This window comes from Crocodylus siamensis, chromosome 3, assembly GCF_052110815.1.
Source record: "Crocodylus siamensis isolate JL-2025a chromosome 3, ASM5211081v1, whole genome shotgun sequence".
Classification (NCBI taxonomy): Eukaryota; Metazoa; Chordata; order Crocodylia; family Crocodylidae; genus Crocodylus; species Crocodylus siamensis.
The window spans coordinates 222,388,065-222,402,664 of NC_143397.1; the positions used below are offsets into that span (position 1 = coordinate 222,388,065).

The window sequence follows — 14,600 nt, forward strand, 5'->3', positions numbered from 1 at the left end:
ACATCTTTATTAATGATTTGGATGGGGGTGTGAAGAGCTCACTGGCCAAGTTCACAGACAACACTAAGTTATGGGGGGTGTGGTCATGCTTGAAGATAGGCTACAGTTACAGGCAGACTTAGACAGGCTAGCAAGTTGGGCGAATCGGAATCTAAGTTCAATGTCAAGAAATGTAAAGTGTTCCACCACGGGACAAGCAACCCCCAACACACCTATAGGCGTGGTGGCACCAAACTGACTAGCACCACTAATGAAAGGGACCTGGCAATAATAATAGCTGTTACCACACAGTATGAATATGAGCCGGCAGTACAATGCTGTAGCCTAGCCTGTAGGGGAAATAATACTCTGGCATGTGTCAATCAATGTATCTCCAGCAAAACCAAGAATGTGATTCTTCCACTCTACTCAGCACTGGTAAGACCATAGCTGGAGTACTGCATCCAGTTCTGGGCACCACACTTTAACAAGGACACGGACAAGTTTGAAAGAGTCCAAAGAAGAGCCACCCGTATGATTCATAGATTCTAGGGTCAGAAGGGACCTCAGTGGGCCATCTAGTCCGACCCTCTGCACCTGGCAGGCAAGAAAAGGGCCACTGAACCTGGGATCATGTGATTCCAGCCAGGTGCCTGTCCAGTCTCCTCTTGAATACCTGAGCACCACCTCCCTTGGAAGCCCATTCCAGATCCTGGCAAACCTGACCATGATGAACATTTTTCTAATGTCCAGTCTAAACCTACTCTTCAATAGCTTATAGCCATTGTTCCTTGTTGTTCCAGGGGGTGCCTTGGTAAACACATTGTTGCCCACTTCGTGTTGCTCTCCCTTTATAAATCTGTATGCCACCACAAGGTCCCCTCTCAACCTTCTCTTGGAGAGGCTGATCAGAGTCTTACATGGCAAGCCATATGAGGAAAGGCTGAGGGATCTGGGATTCTTCAGCCTGAATAAAAGAAGGCTGAGAGAGGATATGATAGCAGCTTACCACTATACTAGGGGATTACATCAACGGCTCAGTGAGCAACTATTCACCAGGGCACCCGAGGCGAAAACCAGGAGTAATGGCCACAAACTCCTGGCAGATCAATTCAGGCTCAACGTTAGGAAAAACTTCTTCATAGTCAGGGTGTCCAGACTGTGGAATAAGTTCCCTCCAGAGTGGTACAATCACCTACCCTGGAAATCATCAAGAGGAGACTAGACAGTCACCTTGCTGGAGTCACTTGACTCCCAGTTATCTTTCCTGCTTGGTGCAGGGGGTTGGACCTGATGATCTTCCAAGATCCCTTCTGGCCTTACAATCTATGAATCTATGAATCACTTTATACATTCAATTTCGTCTGCCATTTAGTTGCCCATTTGCTCAATAGTGCAAGATTCTTCTCTAATTTTTCACGATTCACCTTGGTCTTTACCACTTTGAATAATCTTGTCATCTGCAAATTTGACCACTTCCAGGAGCAAACAGTTGTGCAGAGCTCTGGGCAAACATGGCTGCATGCTGATGCATGCCCCCAGCTTTGTGCTGCTGGCTAGCCAGAGCTTCATACTGCTGCACGCCCCTGGCACTTCACAGACATGTCCTCAGCTCTGTACTGCAGAAATGTAACTCCATGCAGCCACATGCCCTCAGACTCATGCTGCCAGCCAAACAAGAAGCCTCTGAAGTTTGGATCTAGCCTGAGGTCTGGGTTGGGTTTGACACCCCGATGTAGTCCTCATGGTAGGACACAAAGAAAGAACAGTCCCTTTATACAGCCAGCATTCCCTAAATGTTTTGAAACTGAATGTTGGACACTAACATGAACTTGGATTGCAATGGAGAGGTTTACAAAGACCATAGTTTACAAACTGCAAAAGAAATGTGGTCCTGTTCCCACACCGCTAGTCCAAATGTTGAACCAGAGGAAGCTAACTAATGACCTTAACTTTCATCTACCAATAAACAACTTTCCTCCAGTTTATGAATACATGGGTCACAGTGGTTAGGTCTAGAAAAGGTTATCGCCATCTGCCCAGCTGGAAATGGAAATAAGCCTGTAACAATATATCTGTCATAAATCTTCATAAAGTAACGCTGATCTTAAATTAGTCACTGAAGCAGATGTAAACTGTTTGAATGTTATGTAACCACTTTTTAGCTTTCTCAAGTCACCACATTTCAGTCAAACAAGTGTCCTTTTGCTTCTTCTATGATTTTATCTTTCAGAGAGCTTTTCCTTATGACCTACCTTTCATTAAAGTAAATATCATATCATGTCAGAAAAAATCTGAATAGTATTACAATAACGTGATTGTTTAAAAGATGCACTATAAATTACAGCAGAATATAATTCAGTTTCCACACAGAGTCCCTAATACTGTAATTTTAGCATACACTGGTGGTGGATTATAAATCAAAAGACGCAGCCTCTCAAACCAAGCATATGCTACCTCTGATCTGTTGCATTAAGTCACACAATATTCTTCAGTTTAACATGTTGCCTAACAACTAACACACCTGGGTAATAATGTTTCTAGGCAACGGCTATATAATCACAACAAAGATAAAAAGATGGAATTTTCAGTGCAGTGTTTTAATGAAAGCGTTCTGAGAGGAAGAGGAAAGTTGGGAATATAAAGCATTCAGACCACAGTATTCCAGGTATTAATGGAATTTAATTTTGAAAAATGAAAATCCTTTGCAGAAATTCAAGAGAGAAAATAAAAGCAATGAGACCATTATTAATAAAAACATTTAATAAATAGTCTGTTTCCATTAAAATCTACTTAGAATAAATGTGGAGCATAGACTCTATGGCACTGTCAATCCCATAATGACTCAGCATTCCTGCACACACTGTGACAAGACAGGAGGTGGGAAGCCCAGTGACACCACAGCATCTTCTCACAGACAGTCCTGGCCTCCACTGGGTTTCTTACATTCATGAACATCCAAGGTCATACAAAGTTTAGGGGGTCAGACTCCTTTCCCACCCATCCCCTCTGACAGAACAATCTGGAGGAAACTCAATGGAAACTTAGGGTATATCTACACAAGGTAAGGCAGAGATGTACAAAGATGGCACAGCTCATAGTGGCAAAGATTTGCTCAAGGTCAGACCGATCACTGTATTTTGAGGTCAGGAAGGATTTTTAGTCCATGGTCAGATTGGTACAGACTGTGGAGGGTTTTGCTTTCCTCTGCAGGCCCTTTTCTGGGGATCTCTCAAGGGTATTTTAACAAACTTTGCAGCAGCAGGATGTTAGCTACTGGGGCCTCTCTGCTTTATCTGTGGCAGATTATGGTGTTATATCTTGTGTTGTGCCTGGGTTGACTGTAGTTTTACTAGGAAGTTAGACTATGGATTTGTATAAGATGGTTTGGATAGGGATGATCCTGCCTCTGGCAGGGGGTTGGACTAAGTGAACTCTGGAGGTCCCTTCCAGCCCTACTTCTCTATGATTCTATAAAGATACTGAAGCTGGCTCTGCACGCACTGGGCATGCCTACATGTATATTAATGTACTTTTGTTAAAAAGCATTAATTCTAGTACCTCTGGGAGCTTTTACAAGTGCTCCTGGGTTGACTGAGAGCTGCTCTAATTAAAGCACCACACAATTTAGGCTAGATATCAGGAGGTGCTACTTCATGGTCAGGGCGGCTAGGATCTGGAACCAACTTCCAAGTGAAGTGGTGCTGCCTCCTACCCTGGGGGTCTTTAAGAGGAGATTAGATGAACACCTTGCTGGGGTCGTTTGACCCCAGTAATCTTTCCTGTCATGGCAGGGGGTCAGACTAGATGATCTACTCAGGTCCCTTCCGACCCTAGAAACTATGAAACTATCTAGTGTATCAGCATCTCTGCACTTTGAACTGGGGGCAGGGGTGCTTGAACTGAAGCTTGTTTTACAAGCTTTACTTAAAGCACCCCCCCCACCACCATTCTGAAGCACATAGACACTGATACACAAAATGCAGGAGGCTGCTGGAGTGCAGTAATTCCCATACTCCAACAGACGTAATTAATCAAGTCTGCTCCAACACACTGTAATTACAGCTCATTGGAGTAGGCTCTGCACTCGTGTACAGGCACTCTATATTGTGAGGTACCAGGAAAATGCACATTAGCCTGTCTTAATGCTAGAGGTGTACCAATACAACGGTCTGATATTGGATTGGTAGAGAATATAAAGAAAACCGGCTCTCTTGGATATCAGCCCAATGGGGCCAATAATTTGGTCGATAAATACCTGTGCTGCACGCAACTGCAGTGCAGCACTCTGGCAGTGAGGAACACAGCCAGCAACATGGAGAGCTGCCTCCAGCTGGTAAGTCTGGTGTAGTGGAAGGAGAGGGAAGGGGCATGGGGGAGGGAGCAGATAGATGCCCCCCATGGTGAGGGAGGGGCATGCGCTGGCCAGGTGGGGCAGGGAGGAGGAGCCACGGCTCATAGGTACGAGGGGGACGCGGCTCTTGCTGTTGCTCACACCCCAGGAGGGCATGTACCCCAGATCTGGGCAGGGTGGGCCAGGCTGCAGCCAGGGCTGGGCTCAAAGCAGGCGATGGCAGTGCTGGGAGCATGCTGTATCCACCCCAAATTTCGCTGCCACTGCACTCCCAGCGCCGTGCTACCAGCTGCCCGGCACAGCACTGGCTCTTCCTGGTGGGTGGGGTGTTGAGACAGGGCTGTGCCAGGTGGCTTGTTGCAGTGGTACTGGGAGCGGAGTGGAAACGAAATTTGGGGTGGATGCAGCATCCTCCCAGCACCATTGGCACCTGCTCCGAGTCCAGCCCCTGCTGAGAAGAGCCCCGTGCAGCCTCAGCTGCAGCCTGCCCACTCCACCCCACGCAGATCCAGAGGGCACACCCCCCCATGCCCTCCTGGAGTGCAAGCAGCAGCCAGAGCCACCTCCCCCTCCATAAGCCACAGCTCTACCCCCACACCCTGCCTGTATAGCGCCTGCCCCTACCCCTTCCTTCATCATGGGAGGCACCGATCTGCCCCCCTAGTGCCCCTTCCACTGAACTTACCAGCTGGAGGCAGCTGTATTGGAAATCGGATGGGTATTGGCCATTAAATCTCTATCCGTGCACCCCTCCTTAAATATCGGCAGCAGCCCCAAAAATCTCTATCGGTCCATCCCTACTTGATGCACATTAACTAAAGAGCATTTGGTGCCTATACACAAACATGGAGGCTGCTCTGATATGCTGTAATTACAGCACATCAGAGTAGACTCAGTTAATCGAATCTGCTGGAACATGGTAATTACCATGCTCCAGCCAGCCTCCACAACTCGTGTATTAGCACTCCCACTCTTCAAAATGGTGGCGGAGCACTTTATCTGAAGCTTATCAAATGAGCTTTAGATAAAGCACCTCTGGTGCCATTTTGAAGCATGGGGACACTGGTTCAAGAGATGCTCTAAGAACCACTCTAATTAAAGCGCCCCCCCACCACACACACGCATACATAAGCACCCCCGGAGCACGTGTATAGATGCCCATGGTTTTTAAGTGATGCTTAATGCCTACTAGCCTATTTTAATGCACATTAACTAAAAAGCATGGTTTTAGTGATGCTTTAATGTGCAATAAAATAGGCTAATGAACATTAAAGTACACTGCAGACACACCCACTAGTACCCAAACTGCAGCAGAGTTGTGTTCATGTGGTATTGCATCCAAACTAATTGGCTCTGCTCCTCAGAGGGCATCTCTGCACCAGATCTTTCATGGACTGCTTCTCTAATCAAAAGCAGAGGAACCATTGCCAAGTCCTCTGACAGATATTCAGTTTAAAGAACAATGGTATCTAAGCCACAATCCCAACAATTGTGCCTTCTGCCATGCCACATGTGCATGGCACGACACACAATTTTGAGACCAAGATTTAGATCTCTGTTGTACCATACTTACTGCCGCAGGGGGAGCCTGGAATACTATCATGATCCCAGGCTCCCACTGCACTAGCAAGTTGAAATCCAGGGGCCAACAATCAGCTGATCAACGTTGCCCACGTTACTATTTGTGGAGAGATTAACCTGTTAGTCGCATCTTAACCATAATGTGTTTCAGGGGCCTGAGAGGCAGGGATAATTAGCCTCACAAAAACAGCTACTCTCATAGCAATTTACTTGTGAACAAATTCACTGGTGTGTGAGAACAACTGCAAAGCTAACTCTAAATCAAACCAGTGGAGCTGATTCTTGGTGGCATTTACTCCATAATCACTAAAAGAGAGATGTATTCAGTCCAATATCTGCAAGTATGAATGACTAAAATAAGTCAGCCTCATCCACTAAATAGGAGTGGTCTGACTTTAGGTGTTTTGCATAATTATTAATGTGTCTTTTTCATATCTAATTTGTATTATTTTGATGCCCTGCATGTATATGTATAAATCTACTTGAGACAAGAGAAATGCATCCCAAGAAGTCAAGATATAAATCTAGACATGAGCAGAGCTTTGCTGAGAATAACATCTAAAGAAATGAGAGAATACCATTAAAACTGAGAAGCTTTTAAAAATGTAAAAACAAAAAAAATCTAATATCAAAAAGGTAACAGAATATAAGGTTTTGTTAGATAGTCTGACCTATTAGTAGTCACAATAAGGATTTTTCTTGAGTTTCATAAGAGATTGTTACAATGTACTTACTGGAAGACTCAAGAATTCATTGAAGTAGTCCACAAGCATATCATCTGTCATTAAATAATCTTCCTGTGGGAACATAAAAAACACAAGGTAATGTTAACAGTAACCTATGTTAACATCTATTTGTTATTGTCCTAGACAATAAATTGCATCAGAATATGTAATGAAAACTTCTGGGGGAAAAACAGCGCTTTATCTACATTATTTTTTTAATTCACTGTATATCAGTGATGTGCTCAGCACTGCACAAAATGCATATTAATATAAGTCCTCTGTCAAGGAACTTGCAGATAAAAAACTAGAAAAACTAAAGGTTTATAAATGCTTAAAATATGCATATTTTTCCTGGGGAAAAAACATCTGCAAGTAGTCTCCATATTTTTCAATTTGGTTACATGGTCTCTACCATCTGTACCAGGGAGAGAAGGAATGTTCAAGCTCTGTGGAGCCTGCTTCACTCCCACACCACGATCAATGGTGGGGTAGCTGGCACGGAAAAATAAAAGGGAGTTGGCCAGTTCACAATTTGTCCCACAATATCAAATAATAGTATGTAAGATTTTGTGACTGCCCAGACTGGGAGTTTTTCCACTGACTTCATTGGGAGTAGTACTGAGCCCTGTGTTTGCGGTTAATATATTTACTTTATTATTTCTAATACAAAGGGCACCAGTGAAATACAATTCAGATTTTGTTATTTTCTTCTCATGCTTGCCAGATCACTAAGTACAGAGCCCAGTTTTGCTTCCATTGAAGTCAATGGCAAAATTCCTATTCATTTCAGAGGGAGCAGAGTATATTCTGTTGGCTTTTTCAGTACTATGAACTTTATCAGAAAGAATCCCATCTAATTTATAAGATCAGTTTCTTAAACATATTGTTATTTCTGGCCTTAAAAGCTGTTAACGTGGGTCAAAGTAAAAAATCGACTACTTGGCATTGCTATGGTTCTTACAAGGGAAAATTTTGCCTGCTATTCCATGACAATGAAATCTGTGCAAATGGGGAGTGGCATTTGGTGCAAGGTATACAGAATAAGAACACTGCCTCAGCTAAGACACCAGGTCACACTCAGCTCTGCACTGGCTTCTTGTGCACCCTCAATCAAGGCTAGAAAGAACATGAGTGGGTACAACCCAAAGAATTTAGGATAATCCTAAATGGAAGAATTGGGATCAGAAAGCCTGAACCCAAGCACTTGAGACTGAAATCAGTAGCTGACTTCACTTTTTATCAAGCCCTGAAGCTCCCAGTTCAGCAATGCATTAGTGCACGTGCTTGATGTGAAAACTTTTTGTCAGAAACAGGATGGTGCCACATTTCAAATGTGTGCAGTTGAATAGATTTGATGGTGACTGGATAAATATGACACTATTAACAGTAATATTCACTTCACTTTAATATTCATTTCACTACTCCAAGTGAACTATTTGAAACAAACTATTAATTACTAAATTAGAAACCCTATAAATATGCAGGTACATGTGTTTTTGTTTGCCAAGGACATGTTCTCTATAGTCCCATATAACAGCAAGAAATACAAATGAACTCATTCATTAATCAATAAACATTTTACTACACTATTAACACCACTTTTGCCACTTACTGAATGTATTTGGGTGATTTTTAAATAATAGGAGAACACAATACAAATTTTCCATTAAATTTCATAGATTCATAGATGTTAGGGTCGGAAGGGACCACAATTGATCATCGAGTCTGACTGCCTGCATAGGCAGGAAAAAGTGCTGGGTTCAGATGACCCCAGCCAGATGCCTATCTAACCTCCTCTTGAAGACCCCCAGGGTAGGGGAGAGCACTACCTCCTTTGGGAGTCCATTCCAGATTTTGGCCACTCTAACTGTGAAGAAGTTCTTCCTAATGTCCAGTCTAAACCTGCTCTCTGATAGTTTATGGGCATTATTTCTTGTGACTCCCAGGGGCGCCTTGGTGAGCAGAGCCTCACCAATTCCCTTCTGCACCCCCATGATGAATTTACAGGCAGCCACAAGGTCGCCTCTCAACCTTCTCTTGTGGAGGCTAAAGAGGTCCAGGTGCCCTAGTCTCTCCTCATAGGGCTTGATCTCCAAGCCCTTAACCATACAAGTGGCCATTCTCTGGACCCCCTCCAGGTTATCCACATCCTTCTTGAAGTGAGGTGCCCAAAACTGCACGCAGTATTCCAACTGCAGTCTGACCAGCACCCGACAGAGGGGAAGTATCACCTCCTTGGATCTATTTGTCATGTATCTGCTGATGCATGATAAAGTACAGTTAGCTTTGCTGATGACTTCGTCACACTGACAACTCATGTTCATCTTGGATTCCACTAGGACTCCAAGATCCCTTTCTGCTTCCATGCTACCGAGCAGGTCATTTCCTAGGCAGTAGGTGTGCCGGACATTTTTCCTCCCTGGGTACAGCACTTTGCATTTCTCCTTGTTAAACTGAATTCTATTGTTTTCTGCCCATTTGTCCAACCTGTCCGGGTCTGCCTGTAGTTGTTCCCTGCCCTCCGGTGTGTCCACTTCTCCCCACAGTTTTGTATCATCTGCAAACCTGGAGAGAGTACACTTCACTCCCTCATCCAAGTCACTGATGAAGACACTGAAGAGTATCGGTTCAAGGACCCTACTGCCCACATCCTTCCAGGTCGATACCGACCCATCCACCATCACTCCCTGGGTATAACCCTCTAGCCAATTTCTCCACCCACCGGACTGTGCAATCATCCAAGTCACAGCCTCTTAATTTGTTCACCAGCATGGGGTGGGATGCCGTATCGAAGGCCTTCCTGAAATCTAAGTAAACAATATCTACCCCTACTCCTGCGTCCAGGTGTTTTGTAACCTGGTCATAAAAAGAAACTAGATTAGTCAGGCATGATCTACCTGCTATGAACCCGTGCTGGTTTCCCCTAAGCATAATTTTTTCTGCTGGGCTCTCACATATATGAATCTTATTAATCTTTTCAAAGACTTTGCCAAGGATGGAGGTGAGACTGACTGGCCTATAGTTGCCTGGATCCTCCTTCTTCCCCTTCTTGAAAATAGCGACCACACTGGCCCTTTTCCAGTCCTCGTTTAGCCATCAAGCTTACTTGTATTTTTTTTAACGTTTACACATTTAATATTTACCCATTATAGTTTATGAAGTTTTATTTATATAACAGTTTAATTTTTTGTGGCAATAGCAATTTTGAATCCTTCTCCTGGTATGCTCTCTGGTGAGCATTCCATGTTATTACTATCGAAAGGAATCTCAGGATTTCAATAGGCAGTCAGGACACATTACCAATGGGCCTGAATATACAATATTTATGCAACCAAAACTCTCACTGGTGTAATGGGGAGGTTTGCCTGCATATAGTACAGGTATCAAGGGTCCTATTCCTGTCAGTCTTAAAGCAGTGAAGAGGATATTGAAATCATTTTGTCAGTGGTACACTGTAAAATTCCTGTTTAGATTTTGTATGGAAACATATCTGATGACACTCTATCTGTTATATATAATAGCCTTTCCATGTCACTGCAGTGAGAGTGCTAGTACAGATATACAGAGATGTTATAAGATACCCAAGGAGGGTCTAAACACAGATAGAATTGGTAAGGCTTTAGGGAACAGCAGATCAAATGCAGCTTCTATTGAAAATGAAAAACACCCACAAATAAAAAAAAGTCAAGTGCTCAATTTAAATGTGGAAGCCTTAAAGTGGATAAATAAACCCTGGTCCTGTGAACCACACATGAACCCAAATGAAGCTCCCCTTTTATCAAAAGGAACTATCCACATGGAGTGGTTTAGGTTAAGATGTTATAAATATGTCCTGATATACTTTTAGTTTACTTTTAACAGAGATTGACTTCAATTCTGTCATTTATTGATACTAGATTAATACCTAAAGGTCTCAATAAGAGATAGAGGTAAATATGTTTTAAAATATACATGTTGCATTGGGGGGTCATAAAGGGAAAACAAAACCTATGTTTAAATGTTTAAATTATCATACGGTAAGAGACAAAAAAGCAGACACACAAGCCCATAAAATGCGGGGAGAAATATGAAGGAAATCCTATTAACTAATTACTTTTCTGTGTTGCAATGATGGGGCATTGGCAGTACGTTCCTCTCCTCTCCCTTTTCCTTTGGCATGAGTGTTCTTGGTATTTCAGAGATCCTGTCCCATAGCAGGGGTTGAGAGTTTGAAGTGATTCTAGAGGTTCCTTTGGTTCACAACCGCCTGCGAACTTAGTCCTCTATATTCACAAGCAGTTGTGAACATAGTCCTCCACACCTGACTGCCCTTTCCAGTCCTATCCTCCTATATTCTTATTATACCAGAGTTGGTAGCAGAGGACAGTAAAGGTGAAGTAGAAGTAAGCTCTGCAGAACCCATCCCCAACAAATCATAGCTTCCAGTTAAGTTCACCAGAGCACCCCAAGGGATGACACAGTCCAATAGTCACAAACTCCTCCAAGACCGTTTTAGGTTGGACATAAGGAAAAACTTCTTTACTGTCAGAGCCCCCAAGACCTGGAATAAACTCCCTCCAGAGGTGGTACAGGCACCTACTCTGGATTCTTTTAAGAAATGTTTGGACATTATCTTTCTGGGATCCTTTGACCCCCCCCGCTGACTTACTGCCCTGGGGCAGGGGGCTGGAATCGATGATCTTCCGAGGTCCCTTCCAGCCCTAACATCTATGAAATCTATGACATATTTCCTTTCTTCCTCCAGGCCATTGTGCATCTTTATCTTGCTTTCTTACTTTCATCAATGTTTTATTTCACCCATAGGTGGCTGGTAGGGGGTGCACGTGCCCCTCCTGATGGCCAATACTGATGCTGTCAATAGGACTGGTAGCCCCCCCACCAGGTTCAGGAGGCACCAGTCACTCATGTTTTCACCTTTTCTAAAGCCACAACGTTGTCTTCTTGTCCAAGCAAAACATGCAAGCAAAAACAAAAGACATATCACCAAAAAACCAAAAAAACCTATGTTTCTTTCTTCTTTTTAAAGAAATAATATCAGAAGGAGCAATCCTCCTGCTGGGAGTAACATGTCAATGCCCACTTTTGTGCTGGAGAAATAATAATAATAATAATAAAACTACACACACTAGTTTAGTACCACTTGTTATTTTTTGTACAGTACCACAAGAATAAAAATTACTAGCTCATTAAAAATACTTACAAAAACATCTTCCGTTATATCTGGAGGTTCTGAAACATAAATACAAAATACTGTATGTTATTCATCTGATATATTTTCAGTGCAGGTTTGCTGGAATCTCTTTGACAGGGCACACAAGATCAACAAGTGTTGTGCAGAAAATAAGCAAGCAATGGGCCTCAATACACTTCCTGAGGTTTCCAAATTAACCTGATCTGAGGAAAGCGAATAAAGTTGAAAGAAACATGGGGTGGCTAATCCCAAGCAGGTAAAGATCATGAGGTTCCCCTGCTCCGCCCCACCAATATTATGAGATTGATTTCTGGGCGGCTGGTGTTTAAGCTACTCTTGGTTCACATTCCGCACTGCCCCTTGCAATCCTGAGGACTAGGAATGTGCTTTTTAAATTAAATCCCAGATTCTACCATGATCCCAGGGCTGCCGGGTATTAGGTTTTAAGAATAAACAGCAACGCCTGAGGGGCTGATGATAAAATGGTGAGAAGTGGCAACGCTAGAAGCGAAGCCGGCTTGCCCCAAGCCTGGCCCGCGGGAAGGCCCGCGCTTTTCCGGCCGAAGGCGGCACCGGGCGAGTTTCCCGGGTCCCTCCTCCGGGCACAGCCCCGAGGGGCGCTCGCCGGCGGGGCTTACGTACCTGTGGTCAGCCGCTTCTGGCGCATGGCTCGGAGCGCTGCCCGGGGGAGGCCTTCCGGCAGCCCGGGGACAGGTGCGGGGCGGGCCGGGCCGGACCGGGGTTGCTATGGAGCCGCAGACAATGCGTGGGGGTGACAGCGTTTCTCCGAGCCACGAGAAAAACAGTTTGCCTTCCTCCCCGCAGCGCCCGGGCCCGTCCGGATGGGGCCGGGCGGAGGCAACGGGGCCTCGCGGCGCTGCCGGGCCGCCATGTGGCAGCACCGGGGCAGCCCCTTGCCCCGCAAGGCCCAGCGGTGGAGGGCAAGGGCAGGCTGGTGGTGCCAGGGGCTTTCCGCGGCCTGGTGCAGTACCTCCATTGTGATGCATTTAGCACCGCTGGCCTTGGGCACCCGCCCGCTGCTGCTCCGTCAGCCCGGAGGCCTCGGGAGCGCGAGCCAGGGCAGTGCGAAAGGGCTCATCCTCGTGCCGGACTCCCTTGCCCGCAGTGGCCTGGGCCGGGCTGCTGCTTGTATCCACCAAAGCGACTTTTCATCCATCTTTATATTTAAAACGATGTTTGCGAAAGAGTATCTTCTTCAGCAGGGATGTTGAAAATGTTGGCTAGCCCCCTCCCGCGGTAACTCAGCGGGGTTGAGGCACGGCGCTCCGCTAAGCCAGTGTTTCTCAACCAGTGGGACGCGCCTGGCTGAGGAACCGGTGGCAGGACACGAAGGCGTCAATCCAGGCGTCCCATGCAGTGGGAGGCAGAGGTGGCATAGGTGGGACTTCAACTTGTTTCCCGACTGAAAAAAAAACAAAGTTTGCACTTCAAAGAGATGAATCTGGAACTGTGGGGTTTTGTTTTTATCATGGTGGAACCAGGGTTTTTTGCCAAAAAGGTTGGTGGGACGTAAGGTGCGAAAGGCTGAGTGAGAACCGCCGCACTAGGCTACTTGGATAATCCCACTTCTTCAGTTCAGAGACCCTTTTCATAATTACATTTTATTCCGTTTGTGGTAATAAATCAGTCTTGACTTTTGTGTAACGTTAATTTTCTGAGATTTCTTCGTCAGAATGTTTTTTCTCCCCAAGTATAAATTGTGCTTAATCAAATATCCCTATTTGTTAAAATGAAGTTCCTTCCCAGAGTAAGTAATGTGCTGAGAACTAGCCAGATTAGAGCAGAGGGACTTGTCTTTACTCCGGAGTGAGGCTATTGCTGGAATCTGAACTGTGATAAGGGATTATAAATTAGATGTGTTTAGCACTGAAAGGAAAATGTTACAACTTTCCAAAGTTAAGCAGGAAATTAGAGCCAGGAATCAACATTCTAATGTATCTAATTGTCTAAATGAAAAATTGTTAGCTGTAAATGGGGTTGATATGAAAGCACAATCTTTTCCTTAAAACAAAGCCTAGACCTTGGCGCAATACCTCTCAACCATGGTAAGCTTAAGGCACTCATCAGGAAATGTTAGCTCTTAGTTTTCACTCATTTTTTGACTAGAGAAAAATAATAAAATGATCATTTTGTTGTATAGAACATAGCAAGACCACAAACAGGACAAAAGGTTTTCAATCCTATGGATTTCTTTTTGAAATTTCTTGGTTTACCTTATGAATCACATTTGCACACTTAACAGTGGTACCCTATGGCACCCTTGAAAGGACCTCAAGGCATCCTGCTTAGCATATTAAAGCAAAGGTTATCAACTGGGGGTATGCATACCCCTAGGGGCACTTAGAAAGGTCTTCGGGGTACACACAGGTGGGCAGACAGGGACAGAGCGCACCCTGGAGGGCAGCAGCGGCATCTCCCCAGGCACTTTTGCCTCTTACCTGGGGGAGGGGTGTACCGGGCACCGCTGGCCCCGCACAGTGCCTCCCTGCCCCCCACCCCAGATTGCTTTCCGGATTGGCCACTGGGCTGCTGCAAGGGTCTCAATGGCAGGGAAGGCAAGTGTGTTTTTATGCCCACTCCCAGGGGGGAGATGGGGGAGAGTGAGAGCAGCAGCACCGCTCTGCAGGCCATACAGTGGCTGCCCAGTCCAACATGGGGGGAGTTGCACACAGTGGGCACCACCACCCTGCTTTCCCACAGCTGGTTGCACATGCGGCTCTGTAGGCTGCTGATGAGCAGTGCATGACTG

The 14,600-nt window shown here is 45.0% G+C and overlaps 1 protein-coding gene across 1 annotated transcript in view; it reads right to left on the minus strand.

The window, feature by feature from the left end:
• RGS22 (regulator of G protein signaling 22) overlaps positions 1-13,629 on the minus strand; it is a 110,207-nt gene extending 96,578 nt beyond the window's left edge. Inside the window, exons 1-3 of the mRNA XM_090040424.1 lie at positions 12,473-13,629; positions 11,840-11,868; positions 6,649-6,711 (exon numbers count right to left, since the gene is read on the minus strand). Of these exons, the coding sequence (XP_089896550.1) occupies positions 6,649-6,711; positions 11,840-11,868; positions 12,473-12,497 (117 nt within the window). The 5' untranslated portion in view covers positions 12,498-13,629. The remainder of the gene's footprint in view (positions 1-6,648; positions 6,712-11,839; positions 11,869-12,472) is intronic.
• Between the last annotated feature and the right edge of the window lie 971 nt (positions 13,630-14,600).